This window comes from Saccostrea echinata, unplaced genomic scaffold (assembly GCF_033153115.1).
Source record: "Saccostrea echinata isolate AGI-Se365-2 ecotype Australia unplaced genomic scaffold, CSIRO_AGI_Sech_v1 ptg000033l, whole genome shotgun sequence".
NCBI classification, from domain to species: Eukaryota; Metazoa; Mollusca; class Bivalvia; order Ostreida; family Ostreidae; genus Saccostrea; species Saccostrea echinata.
Window position 1 is genome coordinate 18,071,202 of NW_026889782.1, and position 23,780 is coordinate 18,094,981.

At 35.3% G+C, this 23,780-nt stretch overlaps 1 protein-coding gene across 2 annotated transcripts in view; it reads left to right on the forward strand.

Moving 5' to 3' along the window:
- The window catches only part of LOC133199028 (uncharacterized), a 53,937-nt gene that overhangs the window by 22,196 nt on the left and 7,961 nt on the right, over window positions 1-23,780 (forward strand). For both annotated transcript variants that reach the window (XM_061334915.1, XM_061334914.1), the window contains exons 5-6: window positions 16,201-16,328; window positions 18,879-18,979. In XM_061334915.1, coding sequence (XP_061190899.1) covers window positions 16,201-16,328; window positions 18,879-18,979 — 229 coding nt within the window. The remainder of the gene's footprint in view (window positions 1-16,200; window positions 16,329-18,878; window positions 18,980-23,780) is intronic.

Below are 23,780 nucleotides of genomic sequence, written 5' to 3' on the forward strand. Positions count from 1 at the left end.
TTACACTTATTGTAAAGGGGGAAACACGGGACGAATTCCCCCCCCCCCCCCCAAAATTATTTCATAATCTTGAAACATTTGCTTACTAGCTCACAGTCCCCAGATTACTATACCTGATATAATTATGTGGTATTTCTAATTATAAGTTACATATACCAACAACATATTTAGCGGCTTTATTTTTAAACTCAACAATGTACATGTAAATAATGCATTTCCGTGAAAAATTTGTTCAATCGTATCTCTTTTTACACTAGTGAAGAACATGTTTGTATAGCTGTAGAGGCGGACGTTTTATTATGTTTTAACCCGAAAGGAACTACAAGAGAAGTAAACTTACGATCCGGGGTTAATTAAGGAATCACTGTCTAGTAGTAAACGATTTCGCCCGTTATGCAAATTATTCCACGTTTCCAACTATCGTTGATGCCCTGGCATACTCTACTAAATAGACAGTGATTCCTTATATTTCCATTTCATTGTGAAATAAAATTGTAAATTTAGATTTTAAAAACGTAGACTAATAGATTTAAATTACACGAGGCCTCGCATATCAATTTCAATAGACCCCGCCCACTGACATCAAACACATAGACAGCAGCACGAGAATTACATGCATTTTAGGCCTCCTCAGCGTCAGACACAAAGACAGCCGCACGATAATTACATGCATATTAGGCCTTCTTAGCTCCTGACCTTTCGCTCGGTGAAATTTACATTCCGGTAGAATGATCAAGAAATCAACTCAACTAACTTTCAAAGTGTTATCACAGAGAAAACAAATAGAACTGGAAATATTAAAAGATCAACTTAAAAAGGTTGAATGATTATGCACATACCGTGCTATGCAACTGTTCGCTGAAGTTCAAACACCGTCTCTTTATCTGTTATCTATGAATGATCAGAATCTAATTTGTTTAAATAATGTTAAAATACTCAGATCATATTCATGGAAATTCCTTATCGAACACGATTTTGAATTTTGTAATTTATAAGTCAGTCATTATCAAAATCCGCAGAAATAAAATCTCAGGAAAATCAACAAATTTATCATATCTGAAGAACATAAAAACACGGAACTCCCACCTAGAAATTATTTGATTACAGAGTAAGAAGAGATCAAAGATCTGATTCTCCTAAAAATGTTGTCCTTCCTGTTAAGATAAAATAATACAAGTTTCGCTATTAAGAAGTGCAAAAATAATTATAAAATTTGTTCAAACTAGAATGTGAAAGAATGACAAAAAAAAAAGAACCGGTAATAGTTTTTCATTGAAACAGAAGTCACAGTGACATAATTTTTGACGATTTTGAAACTGATCAACATTATGTTTAATAGTTTTACCATTTGACAGTTATAACTAGAATTATTACTGAATTACATGTTCAATACAAAACAAAACTGGATTTACATTTAGAAAAAAAGCTTGCTTATGCATATATGTCTTTTCTATAACAATCCCTGCCTTTCCTGTTACAATCTTATATTAAGAAATCCTTTACTATAAAGAATTATCTTTTTTAAATTGATTTGTTTGTTTGTATGTTGTTTAACGTCCCTCTCGAGAATTTTTCACTCATATGGAGACGTCACCACTTGCCGGTGGAGAGCTGCAAATTTTGTCCTATACTCGGCACTTACGACCATTGAGCAGGGAGGGGGTCTTTTTCGTGCCAGCACCTACTGCGACACGGGACCTCGGTTTATCCGGTCTCATCCGAAGGACCGGTCTCCACGTCCCACAAAGGGATTTTTTTAATTGAAAAAAAAAAAGAACAAAAAATAGAAGGAATATTATGAAGTATTAATATGATAATAATATGACAAATTAAAGTCGACATTTTTTTTTCTGATTTTAGGAAAATGTATCCACCTGTTACAATATGACTGTTACAGTGTATGTCTTTCCTGTTACAAAATCACTTTTAATGTTTTAACATATATATTTGAACCAATTTTCCTCACTCAGGGTGTATTCATTTTATGTGCTACTTCATAAAAAAACTGTACGAAAATTAATTGCTAGATTAATGACAAGGTAGGTCTCAGATCTTCATTTTATGTAGTATTAGTTTTTCCTGTAATTAAAATTCTCTTCACTGTTAATAAATGTACACGTAACAGGATGGACAACAACAGGATAGATTGATTGATTGTATGTTTTTTTTAAGTCACCTGAGTCACTCAGGTGACCTATTGCTATCCGTTTTTGTCCGTCGGCGTGCGTCGTGCGATGTGCGTTAACATTTGAACATTTTTAGCTTCTTCTCTGAAACCGCTCAGCCAATTTCAACTAAATTTGGTGAAGGGGAACAAAAATTGTGAATTTCATGGTCCCTGCCCCCCTGGGGCCTGAGGGGTGGGGCTAAAACCACCAAAATTAATGCAATCTTTAAAAATCTTCTCCTTTACTCCTGGACATCAAGCAGTCAAACTGTTGGCATCATTGTGATAAGCATTGAGTCCCCTACCAAAATTGTGAAATTCATGGGTCAGGGGTTCTGGTGCTAGGGCGGGGCTATATAGATCATATAGTGAAAGTGCATTATTTCTTTGAAAATCTTCTTCTCAGCTCCTGGGTATTAAATAAACTAACTACATGTAAGTATATAGTTATGATGAGCAAGAGTGACTCTTCCAAAATTGTGAAATTCATGGCCCCAGGGGCAGGGGTTCTGGTGTTAGGGTGGGGCTCTATTGATTATATAGTGAAAATGCATTAATTCATTGAAAATATTCTTCTCTGCTCCTGGGTATTAAATAAACTAACTAAGTATATAGCTATAATGAGTAAGAGTGCCTCTTTCAAAATTGTGAAATTCATGACCCCAGGGGCAGGGGTTCTGGTGTTAGGGCGGGGTTTATTGATTATATAGTGAAAATGCATTAATTCATTGAAAATCTTCTTCTCTGCTCCTGGGTATAAAATAAACTAACTAAGTATATAGTTAGGATGAGCAAGAGTGCCTCTTCAAAAATTGTGAAATTCATGGCCCCTGGGTCAGGGGTTCTGGTGTTAGGGCGGGGCTCTATTGATTATATAGTGAAAATGCATTAATCCTTTGAAAATCTTCTTCTCTGCTCCTGGGTATTAAATTCAGTAACTAAGTACATAGTTATGATGAGCAAGAGTGCCTCTTTCAAAATTGTGAATTTCATGGCCCCTGGGTCAGGGGTTCTGGTGTTAGGGTGGGGCTCTATTGATTATATAGTGAAAATGCATTAATCCTTTGAAAATCTTCTTCTCTACTCCTGGGTATTATTGAAACATATTAAATACATAGTTATGATAATCAAGGATGCCTCTTTCAAAATTGTGAAATTCGTGACCCCTGGATTAGGGGTTATGGTGTTAGGGCGGGGCTCTATTGATTATAAAGTGAAAATGTTTTAATTCTTTAAAAATCTTTTTCTCTGCACCTGGGTATTATTTAAACAAACTAAATACATTTTTATGATAAGCAAGGATGCCTCTTCCAAAATTGTGAAATTCATGGCCCTGGGGACAGGAGTTCTGGTGCTAGGGCGGGGCTATATAGATCCTATAGTGAAGGTGAATTATTTCTTTGAAAATCTTCTCTGCCCTTGGGTATTGCTTAAACAGGCTAAAGTACATTGTTATGATACGCAAGGATGCCTCTACCCAAAATTGTGAATTTTATGACCCCATGTTTAAGGGTTCTGGTGAAGGGGGGGGGGGGGCTTCTATTGATTATAAAGTGAAAAAGCAAAATTTCTTTGAAAATATTCTTTTCTTCTTCTGGTTAAAAAAGCAAAGAAGCTAAGTGTATAGTTATGATGAGCAAGTGTGCTTCTTCCAGAGTAGTGAATTTCATGACCCCTGGGTCAGATGTGCTGGTGTGAGGGTGGGGCTCTTGATAATGTAGTGAAAATGCATTAATTTTATTAAATAATCCTGTTTGCTCCTTAGTGTTAAGCAGATAAACAAAGTGATGATGAGCAAACATATGGTCCCAGGGTCAGAAGCTCTGGTGTTTTTTGGGGGGGGTTGGGGGGGGGGGGGGGGCTCTATTGATAATATAGTGAATCTGTTGTAAAAATGCATTATTTATTTAAAAATCTTCTCCGCACCTGGGCATATCTGAGGCAAACAGAGTAAAAGTTTTTATAAGGAAGGGAATTTTTACCAGATTTTTGAACATCTGGACCATTTGGTCAAGTGTTCTGGTCCTGGCCAGGGCTCTATTAGTTTGTATTCTACTGAGAGGAGTTATTCCCCTTTACCATTTACTTTTGATAATTTATCACTGTAAATAATGTACTTGAAAGGTAAATAGAATAAGAGAATTTTGCAAAAACTTTTATTGTATAATACAAAAAGTACTTTCATAGTTTTAATGATCAGATAGACTTGTAAGTAGTAGATAAATAAAAATGAGACAAAAATAACTTGTCTTATTAAATATTCATCAAAGACCAAGAGATGCTAATGTAAGAGATTTCAACAAAGGATTAAAATAGTACAGAAGCATTGATAATTTGTTAATATACTGTATAGTGATAAATGGGAAACAGATTAGAATCTAATTTATGAACTGTTAATGAATATTAAGACCAATTATTTTGTTGATCATGATCACCCTATTTTTCTTGCTTTTGGGCAACAAAGCTTCACCTTTCAGTTCATTTTATACTCTATGCATCCTTGAAATTGTTTTATCATACTCAGGTGACCGTTAAGGCCCTTGGGCCTCTTGTTTACAATTACATATTTTTTTTTTTTTTTTTTCCGTTATTGCTTACCATACAAGTTGATGATGCAGTAGTTTTGAAACAAAATTTTGAAATTATTTTGTAAGAAAAGTAACAATTTCTTAATTTTAATGTTAAAGCTTATTTTTAATGTAGCAGTATGGAAGTAATTTGAATCTACTGAGTAAATTATACTTATATTTTTGGGGAAGTTTCTTGTTTGCCGGTCCCCAGGAGCACGCGACTGCGCATAAGTGGTTATTTCCCTTGACGTTGCTAAGCAGAATGTAAACGGCCACCATTTTGCTGTTTGCTTCGGATGCCGAGATGGGAAAGTTGTCTATCCATGGTAGTAAATAAATAGATTCACTTACCTTACAGAGCGAAGTCATCAAGGCCACTGTTTAAATCAATTGTCTGAAGGGCAATCCGTTTTTTTGTTTTTGTTTTTTTTGGGGGGGGGGGGCAATTTTAGTTGATTATTGGTAAGGAATTTTGGAACGAGCAGACTAGGGCTGTAGATCGTTTTAACCACGTCTAAAAAGTTTAGAAATGGATCGGCCGAGTCTTTGAGATATTTCTTTCTTACGCAATATTGGCTAAAGTATGAGTCATAAAAAACTTTTGTAGTTCCACTAACTGGCAGATATTTTGTAAGTGCCCTCCATGTAGATTCAATAGTGTTAGTATGTGCACCTGTATTGGTCGATGAAATTAAGGGAGTGATTAACTTTCAATTGATCGTAACCTTTCTTATCCAAGATGTCATAGGCCTTCCAACAGTCACTTAGAATGGTTGTATACCAGGTAAAATGTTACCTTTAATAATTTTTAAAAAGAGTGTCTCTTGATCTGTCTGCGGCGGTTGTAAAAAAGCAGCGTTTAGTATCTCTTTCAGTTCCCCCCAAAACCCAGACACCGTCCACTTTTCTACCCTTATGAACTTCCGTTTCCCAAATTTTGATTCATCAATTTCTACTACTTTTCCTGGGCCTCCTATTTTCTGAATCCTTCTCTAATATGCAGGTACACACTTCACGGGAATAATTAAACCAATCTACGACGGTCTGACATGCTAGGTCTACCTCATGACGAACGAAAGATTCACTAGCCTTATATACCCAAAAGTATGTAATTAAAATATTTTTTCCAATGTTAATTTGTGATTTCCAAACCAACTTCCAATTCTTATTGATACTTTTTTTGTGACATTGCTTGTTCGAACATCTCCACACATGTTGATCACTTGAATAACTTGAATCTTTCCTCAGTCCAAATTTTCCCGATTCACATTTACCACAGGTCAATAAGAAAGCACAATTCAATCAACCAGCGTACCAAAGTTGTCAGATCAAAACATTTCATATAAATATCTTTAAATTTAAATGGCATATTTACAAACACAGCTGTTTTTTTGACGTCACAGAAATGCTTATGTATCTCATTTATATTCATTAAGTTATGCGATGCAATTCCTAAACAACTAAAGTGGGTTTAAAGGAACAAAAAAGCTACAGATATTGTTTTGGTTTTATTTTTAATTTAAAAAATTTGTATTTAAAAACAATTTTTTAAACACCATGTTTCACGAAGAACTCAAATCTGGGCTTATTTTTGCAATTTTTGGCCGTTTTAGCCTTTTAACCGATCGCTCATGCGACCGTATAATGTATACTACACCGCCTTTCGGCGGCATATATTTCAGCGCCGTATTTTGGGGACAGGCATACTAGAAGTGTTCCTTGATGCCATATATTCAAATTTGATGGGTTTAAATATAAAAAATAGGAACACTTCTAGTATGCCAGTCCCCAAAATACGTCAACCCATCAAATTTGAATATATGGCATCAACAACTTGATTTCATGTTAATGAAACCGAGGCTGATAATAAGTATAAAATCAAGAAAGGTTCATTCCTTAAATGACACTCTCTTGTTCGAACATCTCCACACATGTTAATCACTTGAATAACTTGAATCTTTCCTCAGTCCAAATTTTCCCGATTCACATTCACCACAGGTCAATAAGAACACACAATTCAATCAACCAGCGAATCAGAGTTGTCAGATCAAAACATTTCATATAAATATCTTTCAATTTCAATGGCATTTAAACACCATTTTTCACGAAGAACTCAAATCTGGGCTTATTTTTGCAATTTCTGGCCGTTTTAGTGATTTAACCAATCGCGTGAAACCGATCGCTCATGCGACCGTATAATGTATACTACACCGCCTTTCGGCGGCATATATTTCAGCGCCGTATTTTGGGGACCGGCATACTAGAAGTGTTCCTATTTTTTTTATATTCAAACCCATCAAATTTGAATATATGGCATAACAACTTGATTTCATGTTAATGAAACCGAGGATGATAAAAAGCATAAAATCAAGAAAGGTTCATTCCTTAAATGACACTCTCTTGTTCGAACATCTCCACACATGTTAATCACTTGAATAACTTGAATCTTTCCTCAGTCCAAATTTTCCCGATTCACATTCACCACAGGTCAATAAGAACACACAATTCAATCAACCAGCGAATCAGAGTTGTCAGATCAAAACATTTCATATAAATATCTTTCAATTTCAATGGCATTTAAACACCATTTTTCACGAAGAACTCAAATCTGGGCTTATTTTTGCAATTTCTGGCCGTTTTAGTGATTTAACCAATCGCGTGAAACCGATCGCTCATGCGACCGTATAATGTATACTACACCGCCTTTCGGCGGCATATATTTCAGCGCCGTATTTTGGGGACCGGCATACTAGAAGTGTTCCTATTTTTTTTATATTCAAACCCATCAAATTTGAATATATGGCATAACAACTTGATTTCATGTTAATGAAACCGAGGATGATAAAAAGCATAAAATCAAGAAAGGTTCATTCTAAATATTTATATTTTCTGTTTTTTCACTGGCATAACAGGAGAGAGAAACACTCGTGGGAAACACATTTAATTCCCGATATATATAAGACAAGTATATTTACAAAATATTTTTTGTTATTTGTGGCTTATGTTAAGACTAGTTAAAGGCATACAAGGAAAAAAGTGAGAAAAAAATATACTTAATTTGGCTATAAAACACTTGCAAATTCAACGCAAAGAAGTGTAGGGCATCGCAAAATATGCTTATATACGAGGGTTATCCGTAAAGTTCGTGGACAACCCTGATAATAACTGACAAACATTGATAAAATATATGAAACTATTTTATTCATTAAATTCATGTTTCATTTCATTAATATGCAAGTTTTTATCACAAACAGGGCATAAATTAGTTAGATTTTCATCAGATAAAAAAAGAAGACACACACTCATACTAGAATGAAAATCATTGATGTTACCCGACGTCAAAGCTAACTACATTTAACCTTTTAAACGTAGTCACATTTAACTCAACACATTTCTTATGCCGCTTTAACCAGTCATCAAAATGTGCACAAACTGTTCTGGTTTCATACGAGAAACAATATTTAACACTTCCCGTCTCAGCTTGCAGATCCTGCAAATCATCAAACCTCTGTCCACATAAAACGACTTTATATACGGAAATACGGCAAAGTCCATAGGGGCTACATCCGGGCTGTAAGGAGAATGCTTAAGACACAGCCTCAGTTCCATAAAAAGAATGAACATATTCTTTCCAAGGGATTTTGTATTTGGCTTTTTTCGGCTTTGGAGAGTTCATATTTTTTTTGACTTGACTGTTGTTTTGTTTCAGGATCATAGTAGTGGAACCAGCTTTCGTCGGTTGTAATAATTCTCTCCAAAACCTTGCGCAACTTTCATTATTTTTAGGTCATCTGAGTCACTCAGGTGACCTATTGTTATCCGTTCTCGTCCGTCGGCGTGCGTCGTGCGTTAACATTTGAACACTTTTAGCTTCTTCTCTGAAACCGCTTAACCAATTTCAACCAAATTAGGCATATAGCATCTACGGGTGAAAGGGAACAAAAATGTGAATTTCATGGTCCCTGCCCCCCTGGGGCCTGAGGGGTGGGGCTAAAACCACCAAAAATAATGCAATCTTTAAAAATCTTCTTCTTTACTCCTGGACATCAAGCAGTCAAACTGTTGGCATCATTGTAATAAACATTGAGCCCTCTACCAAAATTGTGAAATTCATGGCCCAAGGGTCAGGGGTTCTGGCCCCAGGGTGGGGTTATATAGATCATATAGTGAAAGTGCATTATTTCTTTGAAAATCTTCTTCTCTGCTCCTGGGTATTAAATAAGGTAACTAATACATAGTTATGATGAGCAAGAGTGCCTCTTCCAAAATTGTGAAATTCATGGCCCCGGGGTTAGGGGTTCTGGTGTAAGGGGGGGGGGGGCTCTATTGATTATATAGTGAAAATGCATTAATTCTTTGAAAATCTTCTTCTCTGCTCCTGGGTATTAAATAAAGTAACTAAGTACATAGTTATGATGAGCAAGGGTGCCTCTTTAAAAATTGTGAATGTCATGGCCCCAGGGTCAGGGGTTCTGGTGTTAGGGTGGGCTCTATAGATTATATAGTGAAAAAGCATTAATTCTTTGAAAATCTTCTTCTCTGCCCCTGGGAATGAAGTAAAGTAACTAAGTACATAGTTATGATGAGCAAGAGTGCCTCTTCCAAAATTGTGAATGTCATGGCCCCAGGGTCAGGGGTTCTGGTGATAGGGCGGGGCTCTATCAACTATCTAGTGAAAATGCATTAATTCTTTGAAAATCTTCTCTGCTCCTGGGTATTAAATCAAGTAACTAAGTACATAGTTATGATGAGCAAGAGAGCCTCTTCCCACATTGTGAATTTCATGGCCCCAGGGTCAGGGGTTCTGGTGTTAGGGCGGGGCTCTATCGACTATATAGTGAAAATGCATTAATTCTTTGAAAATTTTCTCCTCTGCTCCTGGGCATTAAGGTGATAAACTAAGTACATAGTTATGATGAGGAGGTAGGCCCCTTCCAGAATTGTGAAAGCCATGGCCCCTGGGTCAGGGGTTCTGGTGTTAGGGCAGGGCTCTATTGATTATATAGTGAAAATGCATTAATTCTTTGAAAATCTTCTTCTCTGCTCCTGGGTATTATTTAAACAAAGTGCATGGTTATGATGCATAAGGATGCCTTTTTAAAAAATTGTGAATTTCATGGCCCCAGGGTCAGGGGTTCTGGTGTTAGGGTGGGGCTCTATTGATTATATAGTGAAAATGCATTGATTCTTTGAAAATCTTCTTCTCTGCTACTGGAGATTATTTAAACAAACTAAGTGCATGGTTATGATGCATAAGGATGCCTTTTTAAAAATTGTGAATTTCTTGGCCCCAGGGTCAGGGGTTCCAGTGTTAGGGCGGGGCTCTATTGATTATATAGTGAAAATGCATTGATTCTATGAAAATCTTCTTCTTTGCTATTGGAGATTATTTAAACAAACTAAGTGCATGATTATGATAGGCAAGGATGCCTCTTCCAAAATTTTTAAATACATGGCCTCAGTTTTTGGGGTTCTTGAGGAGGGGGGGGGGGCTCTATTGATTATATAGTGAAAATGCATTAATTCTATTAATTAATCATAAACTAATCCTCTCTGCTCCTTAGTGTTGAGCTGATAAATTAATTGCTAAGCTATGATAAAGATGGGAGCTTCGAACAGAATTTTTAAATCTTGTGGTCTTAGGGTCAGGGGTTCTGGCATAACGAGGAAGGGGGGGGGGGCTTTTGATAATATAGTGGAAAAGTGTTAATTCTTTGAAGTCCATAGTTATGATGATGAGGGTAACTCTTCCAAATTTGTAAATTTCTTGACCTTTGGTCTTGGGTTCTGGTAAGGCTTTGTTGAATCTGTAGTGAAAATGCATTGTACCTGTGAAATTCTTCTCTGCTTCTGGGCATATTGAAAGCAAACTGAGTAAAAGTTTAAATGATATAAGTAAGCGTATTTCTACCAGATTTTTGAACATCTGGACAATTTGTCTTAGCATTCTGGTCCTGGACAGGGCTCTATTAATTTGTATTCTACTGAGAGAAGTTATTCCCGTTTTCCATTCACCTTTGATAATTAATCACTGTAAATAATGTATTTGAAAGATTAATAGAATAAGATAATTATGCAAGAATGTTTATCGTATAATTCAAAAAGTACTTTCTTAGTTTTAATATTCAGGCAGACCTGTAAGTAATAGATAAATAAAAATGAGACAAAAATAACTTATCTTATTAAAAGTTCTTCAAAGACTATAAGAGAGGTCAATGCTAGAGGTCTTAATGTGGGTTTAAAAATAGTACAGAAGCACTAATAGTTTGTTAATTAGTCTGCATGGTGATATTATTAAGTGGGGGACAGATTAGAACTTAAGTTATGAGTTGATACTGAATACTAGACTAATTATTTTGTTGATCCTGATCTTCCTACTTCTCTTGCTTTAGGGCAACAAAGCTTCATCTGTCAGTGTATTTAACTTCTAAATTGTTGTATTATACTCAGGTGACTGTTAAGGACCTTGGGCCTCTTGTTTTTTAATGAACAGTCTTGACAATTTTACTCTCTTCGACAAATTTTTAATTGTCAGAACTCTCGGCAACCACCGAGCACAGACACGACTCATATTAAGATCACAGGGTTCGACATTAAAGTTAGTCCGTTAGTCTAAGACTAATACATTTTCATTCGGACTAATAAAATCTATGGCTAATTAGAAATTTTCTGGAAAAAATCAATAAATTACCGATGCAATGTTCGATTCTCTACGAGTTTCACTGGAAAACCCCGCATGTATTTTTAGCTTTCTAGCTTCTTGGCGGGAAGTTAGATAATTCCGAGTCAATTTGGAGCTCAGTTTTAGGGCTGATTGATATGAAATAAAACATTTTAGCGATCATGTTTTAGTATGACACATAAAGATGTCATCAGAAGTCGGATGTATAGAAAAAAACGAACAAGATCGGAAGTACGATCGCAGTTCCTGATCGCGATATTTCAACGAATTTTGGAATGAAGCATTTCAAGTAAATGCTTTGTTTATTTCAAAAAGTATAAAAAGTACATTGCAAAGATTATTTTTAAATTAACCGTTACAAAACATTGATGGGTTTTTTTGACGGACTCATAAAATTGCGTGCGGACTAGTAAAAGCAAAGAAGCACTAGTCCGGCCGGACTAAAGCCCAAAAATGTTAGTGTCGAACGGATCATGAGATAAAATTTCTTGTACCGAAGTTTTTCAAATTCCACAGTTCCTTGCAGTTTCTCGAACTGTTAGTCGCCAATCACTGTCGATCACGTCATGATCATGAACTTAGTTTTTTTTCTTTTTTACAACCGTTGCAGACAGATCAAGAGCACTGCAATCTCGGAATGATGGTTTTCCTTCACGTATGTCATCCTCTAAACTGTCCCTTCCGTCCGAAAATCTTCTGTGCCACTTAAACACTGAAGATTGGCTTACTTTAGTATATTTTCCCGACTGTTTAAAGTATTTATGGGTCTCTGTTGGTGTTTTTCCAATGTCTGCACAAAATTTTATCCCTGCTCTCTGATCCACCTCTTCCAAAAACGTCTCTTTTTCGAACAATAACGATCCTGTCTTGATAGGTTCTAATCTCAATTTCTCTGCCATTTCGAAACTTTGAATGTTCAATTTTTGCAGGTTTGACGTTATAACTTTTTTTCAACGTCATTATGTGAAAGTCATCCAAATTTCCGCGGAATTTTACAAAATACAAAAAAATTTATAAAGTGATAAATAACTTTTTTAATCAAAACTTTGCCGTGCGCACCATGCCACGTCTAATAATGAGGTCTTAATTATAATTATACGTTTAAAATTGAATAAAATTTTACATTTTGTAATTCACATACAGTACGAGGGTTGTCCGGTAAAATCGTGGACAAATTGTCTAGAGGAAAATAATCATCACTGCGTTCACTACCTTTTAGGACATTTTTCATCAATATACCTAGCAAATTTCAAACAGATATATTCTCAAATAAACAAAAATATGATACTTTATGTTATGTATTGTATCGTCTTACGGCGCACGGATGTTAACGTCAAAGTGTCTAAAGCAGCTTCACGTTTCTTCTTTGCTTAAAAAAAAGCTGGATAAAACCCACTCAAATTCGGTGATTCCATTGATGCACATACTTGAATTTCCTTTTTTTCCTCCATAAACAGTCGAGGAACCAATCTTGCACACACATGGGACCTTCTGAAGATTTATTTTTTTTAGTTATGGTCAGTATTCTCACTATCACTCAACTAAATAGGCTATCTTATATCAACGGTCTGCAGTGACGGCTTGTCATTCTTCTAGAAGACCCGATCAAAAAAGCTTCTGCTTAGAAAACTCCCATTTCACTTGTCTACTAAAGATCTAGTTATAGTTTCGTATTTTTTTTTCTTCTGTAGTTATTTAAAGTTCCTTTGGGAGGCATTTCTACATCTATGTCAAACTAAACTGCTCCCCGGTGCACCGTAACGTCATTAAACGTTGGCATTTTTCATGTGTTGCGTTTACCACTTTCCCATTTCAAATGCTTGGGAAACTGCAAAAAATTAAGCAATTGCCTTGGAATTTTACAGAAGACGACATAATAGGTAGTGGATTAAAAATAGGATAATTTTACTCCAACCTTTTCTATTTAATACTTTTATTTCGAAATAATACTCGTGTATTTGTTAATGAAACCCTGTTTTTAGGTCACCTGAGTCACTCAGGTGACCTATTGCTATCTGTTCTCGTCCGTCGGCGTGCGTCGAGCGGTGTGCGTCGTGTGTTAACATTTGAACATTTTTATCTTCTTCTCTGAAACCACTTAACCAATTTCAACCAAATTTGGCATATAGCATCTATGGGTGAAGGGGAACAAAAATTGTGAATTTCATGGTCCCTGCCCCCTGGGGCCTGAGGGGTGGGGCTAAAACCACTGAAAATAATGCAATCTTTAAAAATCTTCTTTACTCCTGGACATCAAGCAGTCAAACTGTTGGCATCATAGTAATAAGCATTGAGCCCTCTACCAAAATTGTGAAATTCATGGCCCCAGGGGCAGAGGTTCTGGTGCTAGGGTGGGGCTATATAGATCATATAGTGAAAGTGCATTATTTCTTTGAAAATCTTCTTCTCTGCTCCTGGGTATTAAATAAACTCTGCTCCTGGGTATTAAATAAACTAACTAAGTACATAGTTATGATGAGCAAGAGTGCCTCTTCCAAAATTGCGAATTTCATGGCCCCAGGGTCAGGGGTTCTGGTGTTAGGGCAGGGCTCTATTGATTATGTAGTGAAAATGCATGAATTCTTTGAAAATCTTCTTCTCCACTCCTGGGTATTTAATAAAGTAACTTAGTACATAGTTATGAAGAGCAAGAGTGCCTCTTCCAAAATTGTGAATTTCATGGCCCCAGGGTCAGGGGTTCTGGTGTTAGGGTAAGGCTCTATTGATTATATAGTGAAAATGCATTAATTCTTTGAAAATCTTCTTCTCTGCTCCTGGGTATTAATTAAAGTAACTTAGTACATAGTTATGATGAGCAAGAATGCCTCTTTCAAAATTGTGAATTTCATGGCCCCTGGGTCAGGGTTTATGGTGTTAGGGTGGGGCTCTATTGATTATATAGTAGAATTGCAGAAATTCTTTGAAAATCCTTTTCTCTGCTCCTGGGTATTAATAAACTAACTTAGTACATAGTTATGAAGAGCAAGAGTGCCTCTTCCAAAATTATGAAATTCATGGCCCCAGGGTCTGGGGTTCTGGTGTTGGGAGGGGGGGGGGGGCTCTATTGATTATATAGTGAAAATGCATTAATTCTTTGAAGATCTTTCTTTTCTGCTCCTGGGTATTAAATAAAGTAACTAAATACATAGTTATGATGAGCAAGAGTGCCTCTTCCAAAATTGTGAATTTCATGGCCCCAGGGTCAGGGGTTCCGGTGTTGGGGGTGGGGGGGGGGCTCTATTGATTATATAGGGAAAAGGCATGAATTCTTTGAAAATCTTCTCTGCTCCTGAGTATTTTTCAAACAAAGGAAGTGTATGGTTATGATAAGGAAGAATGCCTCTTCCAAAATTGTGAAATTCATGGCCCCTGGGTTAGGGGTTTTGGTGGGTGGGTGGGGGGGGGGGAGCTCTATTGATTACATGTATATAGTGAAAATGCATAATTTCTTTCAAATTTTTTTTTATCTACTACTGGTTATAAACTAAAGAAACAAGTGTATAGTTATGATGAGAAAGGGTGCTTCTTTCAGAATTGTGAGTTTGTGGCCAATGGGTCAGATGTTCTGGTGTAAGGATGGGGCTTTGTTTATTTAATAATATGGTGAAAATGCATTTCTTTGAAAATCTTCTGTGCTTCTCTGGATGTTTAAGGCAAACAGAGTAAAAGTTTTAATATGCAAGGGTATTTTTACCAGAATTTTGAACACCTGGACCATTTAGTCAAGTTTTCTGGTCCTGGCCAGGGCTCTATTAACTTGTATTCTACTGAGCAAAGTTATTCCCCTTAGCCATTCACCTTTGATAATTAATCAATGTACATAATGTATTTGAAAGCTTAATAGAATAAGAGAATTATGCAAGAAAATTTATTGTATAATAAAAAAAAGTACTTTTATAGTTTTAATGACTTGGAAATAATAGATGAATAAAAATGAGACAAAAATAACTTATCTTTTTAAATGTTCTTCACTGGCCAAGAGAGGCCATTGTGAGAAGGAATAATAGGGGTTAATAATGGACGTTATGTTAATAGTCTGCATGGGAATAGTGATAAATGGGAGGAGGGGGGGGGGGGGCAGATAGATAATAGACCAATTATTTTGTTGATGCTAATCATACTATTTTTCTTGCTGTTGGGCAACAAAGCTTCATTTATCAGTTTATGGATCCTCTAAATTGTTGTATTGTACTCAGGTGACCATTAAGGCCCTTGGGCCTCTTGTTTTTTTTTTATCGTGAGCCGTAGGTCTGTACAATGTGCACATTCAGCATAATAAAGTCTTTATTTTTGTCCATATTTAATCCAAAAAATTAAGCTGCGCTCGTGTTTTATTTCTTGTACGGCTGTTTGATAGATTGTTTGATTAACAATCATACGGCGGAATGGAATCTAATAAATGATCGAACTTTATACAATTGCATTTGTACATCTTTATCAAACGGTCACATAAATACATGTATTATGCATGAACCCATTTGTAATGCGACTTTTAAAACTAAGCATTTACATATTTGCGATCTGGGAAATAGTAATGCTCTTAATTTTTGTGACATCACGCATTTTGTGCAATCACCTCGAATACTTCCCCTTAGATTTTCAATTTTATCATGATTTATCCTTCAAAAATTATACGTAGATGAGTGAGAATATTCAGACAGAACATTTCAAGTTTTCAACTGAAACAAAATAATACACAAAATGGGTTTATTTCTCCCTACGGAATTCGAAGATGCACTTTGTAATTGAGGGGTAAAGAAAACTTTCAATATTTTTTTAAGGCCGATACGTCTCGAAAAGGATTTAATTTACCTGCCTGGGAAGTCTGAAAACAAAGAAGTTATAGAAAAAGCTGCCGCCCAAGATTGGAAGAATTTTCTCTCCGTGAGATCCAGAGAGATGAAAAAAGGTAATCCAATGCCAAAAGATTATGATTCCTACAAATTATTATTTTTTTCATGAGAAGAGCACTTCGATTCTTCATAACATATATTTTTCACCTATTCTGCATACAGCCAGTAAGGAGTGACTTCCAGGAATATTCAGTTATATTTCGGTTAAGAGATAATTGCCCCAAAATAGAACTCGCCAATGAAAGGTTTTGAACATTATAGAATTTAAAATAATGATTTAAATAGTCAAAGGAGCGTTTAAGATACAGGTGACTCTCGATCTCTCGAAATTCAAGGGACCGCAAGAAAAGTTCGAGAGATTGAGGGGTTCGAGAGATAGAAAGTGAATAAAATCCGGAATTTTCAGTTCCGATCATCATTGTATTACTATTATAAATACCGGAAGCACATGTCGATAATGTCATTGCACGTTTTTATTCGTATTTTACAGGTAATTCACTACAATGATCGTATTTTGAATAAATAAAACGATCTCTTTAAGTTTCAGTATTTATTTGTTCTCATTTCATGATAACATGAAACCTGAATAGCAATCGTCGGTGTGGCTACCCTCCGGGCTTCATCGTGTCCTTCACCAGATTTCTCATATTAAATGGGTATTCAGTTCTTCAGATAGGATTTCTTGTGCAGTGTTTGTCATACTGGGATTATGTAAATTCTAATAAACCTTCATAATCTATGAAAAATTATTGACACGTCTCTTAGATTATTTTCTAAAAGTTATCGTCTCGCTGTCAAGTCAAAATAAGTTGTGAAGCAATTCGTTTATAGTTTACCAATTGTAACCAATTAATTATATAAACACTCGGATGCTCACAGGTATAGTGTCATCTATGTAAACACCCAATTAACACCTACATGCCAGCCCGAGGCGTTCACCGTTATCCAGGTAAGTCCAAGCTGCATTAATTTTACGCTTGATTGGCATGCACACGCGCAATCAAAACTTCGAGAGATAGAGAGTAAAAAACGATGAAATGTGTGTAACGGGACCCAGGTCTTGGTTCGAGAAATAGAGAACTTCGAAAGATCGGAAGTTCGAGAGATCGGAAGTAAATTTGCTTAGTTATATAGAAGAAAAAAACGGGACCGGGGGTTCACTTCGAGAGATCGGAGTTCGAGCAATCGAGAGTCACCTGTATGTGAACAATTTAGAAATAAGGTGTAATTTATTGAAACATCCATCGGGATACTGATACCGGGTCACGTGTTCAAAACAAACTACGTATCATCTAGCATTATTAAAAAGTCATAACTAACCGGTAACTACCCCAAGATTAATTATGACTAACTTCTAACAACTAATGCAAAATAATCACCTTAAACGCAGCAGTATATACTGTACGTAGATTCGTTAATGTATAGGCACCACTCGAAAAATAAAATTACTGGCTTTTATTCTTTTTAAGCTGGAGTGCATTAAAAAGTCTTCGTCATTGGAGAATTTATATTCTCGCGATTACGTCTAAGTTTTGAAGGCGATTTTAAGTCATCATGTAAAAAAAAGGAATCTACAGTAAACAGAACCTGATTGGTTCCGGTCCTAGACCAGGAACAAATGAAATAGTAGAGCTCTTTCAAGCCCAACTTTTAAATAACGACTTATGTCAAGGGTTTGTGTGGAGTTCTGAAATCACAAAACCTTGACATTGTGAGGATGAACATACCTACAAATGTGAATAAGTGATGATAATAAAGAAGAAGGTTATTACATTAATTATTTACGTTGTCGTCTCAAAATATAACAAACCGTGTGTTCCTAACATATTCTTTTAAACCACTTCCAAAATAAAACATTTCCAAAAGCCGTTCTAAATAGTCCTCCTGGGCCTGAAAATGATGCTATCGAAAATTTGCCTATTTATACTGTCATTTTGGGTGGCAAGACAATTCTATCCAACGTGCTGCGATCGTACATGACGTGTACAGACAGTTTTGTTGTGGAAGTAGTAAAGAATATGTTAGGAACACACGTTAGTAATATTTTTATATATACTATGAAAAAAACGAGAAACAGCTCTTTTTTTCTGCACAATAAATACAAACTTTTTTCAATGGGTGGCACTGTAGCTCTCTGGTCGTCCACCCCAATTTTTTCAGACCAGTGAGCTACAGATCTGCAGCTAGTATTCATCAAGACCGCCCCATGATGAAGAGCTTTCGTTTTCAGTTGCTGTGCTTAATCAACGACTAGTTCAAACAGAGTCGACTGCACTATAGAATCAGATAGTTCATCTGAAAACATAATCACATTTATATCTATAAAAAAATTAGCTAAAATTACCTCAGTAAGATACGTTTAAATTACACTAGGTTTAATGCGTTATATACACCAAAGGGACTTTGTGACGTCATTCAACCGCAAGTTAATTAACATTAAGCATATAGCAATTTCCCCTTCATTTCCCAGTTAAGCAAAGGTATTTTTGTACTAAACATAATCTGACATTCTTTAATACCAATCTCTATATTAAAAAGTAAAATCCTTGTGTTTAAAACCGTTTCGTATGACTTTTAACATGTCATATATCTTTAAACATTTTTAGGTGCTGTGTTTCTCTGTATTGTGCTCTACTGCGCTACAGAATTAGCTGAAATTCTTTGTGATGAATTCCATCAACTTTATGAAAGAAATATCATAACAAAGGTAACAATTCCTATTTACTATTTTATTAATTATTTTATTAATTATATGCAAGGCTTTTAAAATGTATAATTTCGATAGCTTCCGTACTGTGCTTCGGCAGTATAAATACCAAAACATGGTTGTGTCAAACAGTGTCAATTTCAGTAGTGGTGAGTTTAATTTTTTTCACATTTGCGACAAGTGAGACCGTCTTGTCTAGAGAGTGAAACCAAATTTGTTGTTAAGGATATATAACAAACTTTTATTAGAAATTAGCAATAAGTGTAATAGTTTATTTTCATGTAGATAACTTTAATAATGATCGCCGGAGTTATTTTTGAAATTTTTTGTTAGATTTTGTAATATGTCATAAAATGTGTGCAAAAATTTGTATAAATTTTTACAGAAAATATCACAAAGTCGCATAGTTGAACACCAAAGAATACCCACGATTTCTTTATATTTTAGGATTTTATTTACGCCATTTCTATTCAAATTCAATCAAAAATTATAAACCAATCCATGTATTGAATTTCTTGCTTGTGTTATTTATAATTAGTTACAGAATTACTGTGTTGTAAAAGTCATCTACATCCTTCACCTTTCTGTTTAAAATTCTGCTACAAATCGTGAGGCCATTATTTTCATACTGAATTGACTACAGATTTCTACCCGATAATGTCAAAGGAACACGGCTCGTGTGACCGATCGACAAGATATGGTTACTACTCAATGGCGCTTGATCCACCTCTGATGTTTCCCGAGGCCTGTTTGCTCTGTTCACAATTCCTATAGTTTCATTACTTGAATTTTGAGTATGGTTACTGATCGTTATCATCACATTTCATTTAGAATAGGCATGTGATGTATTTATAGGGGTTTAGGAGGTACAAATTTTCGACGAGATATATTCAAATAAATATATCTAGCATGAACATGGACACATTAAGAAATATAAAAAAAAAACTTGACTTCGTGAAAAAATTCTCCAAGTAGAACAGAAGTTATGAAATTTTCAATTTTGTAAATACTGTCATTTTATGTAAGAAAGTTTAACTATACATTGGTACTAAATGATGGCATATGAAAGGAAAGAAAATCCTTTAAATCTAAGTAATTTTAAAGGGATAGGGTCTTATTATATTTAGAAGTATGGCAAACTATATATTTTCGGAAAGGTCTATGCAAGTACTAATTTTTGTTTCCATGGCAGCTGACAAATATTCAAAATGGAAGCAAAATATCCAATATGGCCACCAATAGTGAAAATGCCCGACACAACATCTTACTGATAAAATGCTTTCAAAATCATGTAAATTACGAATAATAAGATTTAATTTATTACTTTTAAAAGATTTATGGAAATAGTCTTCTAAATCAAATATGGTCACCAAAAGCCGGAGAACTGCCCGACATCGCAGGAAGAAAGCTTTCAAAATTATGAACATGGCAAGGGCAGACCTGTTTACCCAAATTGTTGTCTCTCAGTATTTTTCATTAGATTTGTCAGTGAGATTTGGCATTTGCCCGTAAGATTTCACTTTTCATCGACTGTACATATATTACTAGAAAACAACTACATTTCTGATTATCAAAACATGGTTTAATAACAAAGCAAAACGTCATACACTGCTCTCTTTTGAGTGATTTCTGTCATTTTTTAAACCACCGCGTTTTGGCAACTTAAATGTTTGAAAATTTTCTCTTCTTTAGCGATTTAAAAGCATCAAACTGAGACAGATAACGAAAACTATTTGCTAAAATCCATATGAATGGATTTCTGTATTTTTGTTATAGCAAAACGTAAGACGTATTTTGGACTGAAAATCCGTACAAAATACGGCGTAACCGTAAGAGTAAACAGGTCTGCAAGGGTTGGGGAAAAAGAAATTAGTACAGTTAATTCACAATTTTATTTCATACAGATCTTTAAAATACAATGGTATTACATTTTCAATATCAATTAATAATTGTTTATATTTATTCTGAATTATCCATAATTCCAGGACAAGTTGAGCGTAACGCAGCAAGGTTAAGGCTGTCCGAAGGCTTAATATGCATTAAATATATACTATTTTATATTGAGAAATGTTTTGATTTCAATTTGTAATCTATGTATACATACACAGTTAAGTTGTAAAGAAAGTTGAATAAGGTATTACAAAAAACCATTTTTGTGATATCACATGACTGTGTTGATCACGTGACGGACACTTATAAATTTTCTTAAATGTTGCACAAAAATCGCATCGGCACAAGTGAAAAACAAAATTACTGTGAACGGCTTGTTACATAAATCAATTAAACGTATTCTTGGGTGTATATAAAGTGCTGGGGGCAAGTCTGAATTTTATTTCATAAGAAAATATTTCACGAGAAATTCAACTTACCCACATACAAGGAGTCATTTTCCACACTTCATCGCAATTTATACAAAATAGGATAAATTACATACGATCCCCCAGCAAAATTCAGTTAGAGGACATATTTCTCTATTAGATTCACACAGAATATCTTCAATTAATCCTTATTATTCACTTGTGCCAGTCTAATATATATAAGATTTATAGAATTTTCGTCTGTCTACAGACACGTTTGGGGGGCATTTCACATTCTTTTTTTCAATTGTTTGAATACATACATGTTAGACAAGAAAAAGTAATAACGATTTTATACTGCAAATATTCACCATCATTACAGCCTTTAAACAACAATCCAGACACATGAATTAAACAACAACGTAAAAAGAAATCTACATGTGATGTGAAAGGAATGTAAAAGTTATGACACTTTCCCCGTCATATCAGCTCAAGTATGCAGTGACTTGACGTCATATGCCATTATGACGTCATATCTAGGTAGTTCAGAGAAGTTACTACGGCTGGCACACTGTGACATTCATCGGACGGCCTTATCCTAGCCGCGAAGTTCATCTCGGGCATCAGCTACTACCGGCGGGTAACATAGTCATGATATGGAATGATCCATCATTTCAGAAGTCTAACTATACTTGCTGAAACAAAAATTAACCAAAGTATCTTGTTCATAAGCAAAAATAAATAAGTAATTTTATAAGTAAATAAAATAAAATTTTCTTTTACTGTATCACAAGTTTTAAGAAGTTCAGTTAATTATGGGGTGTTTCTGAGGAAATCCTGGCTACACAATCAAATTTGTAGTTAGAAATGACCATAGTTTTCATAGATTTCTTCCAAGAGGTCTAAAGAAATTTAATCTTAAATTTTCCATTTTCTCCTGTATTACGATAAAAAAGTATGCATGTTAGAAACAGTGTTCAAAAGTCGCGTGCGGTGATGATTTTAGAAATGTAATCCGGGTGAATTGTTTTCGAAATGATTACAGAACAACAATATTCAGATAAGAAAGTTTCTCAGCCTTCTGATAGTGTATGTGGCATAAAATTATTCCGTTTACTTACCGTAGTAAACTTGATCTTTCACCTTTGAAACGAAAATACACAAACGTCTACACGTTGCATTAGGATGCAACAATAACCACATTAATCTTCAAATTGTAACCTTTCCCTGTGATAAGTCAATGTCGTTCATTCCTTAAAAATTGCCTACCGGAAAGCCAATCAAAATGACGCCGTCAACGTCACGGGGATAAAATTACAGCGTCATGCAACGAAAGAGAAATTCTGCTTCCAATTTTAGCACAACTTCGACCCGGTTAAGTTTTATTGTAAACTTAGTAGAATGACATAACACACATCATATGAAAGTTCGAACAATTTTAGGTTCATTATTTTTATTTTCTAGATAATTATGATTAATAACGCAAAAATTACGTTTATAAACACCAATAATTTGCATGTAAACGGCACCGATTACATAGCTATAAAGTCGAGTTACCTGAGCCCCCTACTTGATGTAATCATAAAAAAATTAGATACTAACGCTGTTAGAGTATTGTTCCATGAAAACTGAAAAATGTGACTTAATTTATGTGTATTGTACGAGAACATTCAAAAGATACGTAGTCTATTTCTAAGGCTTGTTTGCTCTGTTCACAATTTACAATTCATTGCTTGACTTTTGAAAATGATTACTGATCGTTAACGTCACATTTCATTTAGACTAGGCATTTGTTGTTATCATAAAAAATATTAGATACTAACGCTGTTAGAGTATTGTTCCATGAAAACTGAAAAAAATGTGACTTAATTTATGTACGAGAACATTCAAAAATAGTACGTAGTCTATTGTCATTTTTTTTTTGTCTCCGGCTTTCGCGAAAGCGAGGGAACATATTAAATCTCATTCGTCTCTCACAAAAACTTTAACCTTGGTCATGAATTTTGAATGAGATAGGGCTTTCATATTTCACATGAACATTACATGTGCCTGTGACATGACCATTTTTAAATATACTATGAATTTTGATCCCGTAACCTTGGTCTTGAAGATTCAACTACTTTTCATAGATTAAATCTCTGTTTGTAACTTTTGATTAAAACCAATTGATTGATTGTATGTTGTTTTACGTCCCATTCGAGAATTTTTCACTCATATAGAGACGTCACCATATACCGGTGAAGGGCCTCAAATTTTGACCTTTAATCGGCACTCAGGCCATTGAGCAGTGAGGAATCTTTATCTTGCCAACGCCTGCCGTGACACGGGACCTCGGTTTTTAAGGTCTCATCGGAAGGTCGCGCAACTTTCACCTCAAAGTGCCGAGCGCATGGCGAAGTTGCTACCCATTTTTTATCGACTTAGGTCAGTCGCCGCCGATATTCGATATCACGACCTCCCGATCACGGAGCTAGCGCTCTACCGACTGAGCTACTGTGAACGGT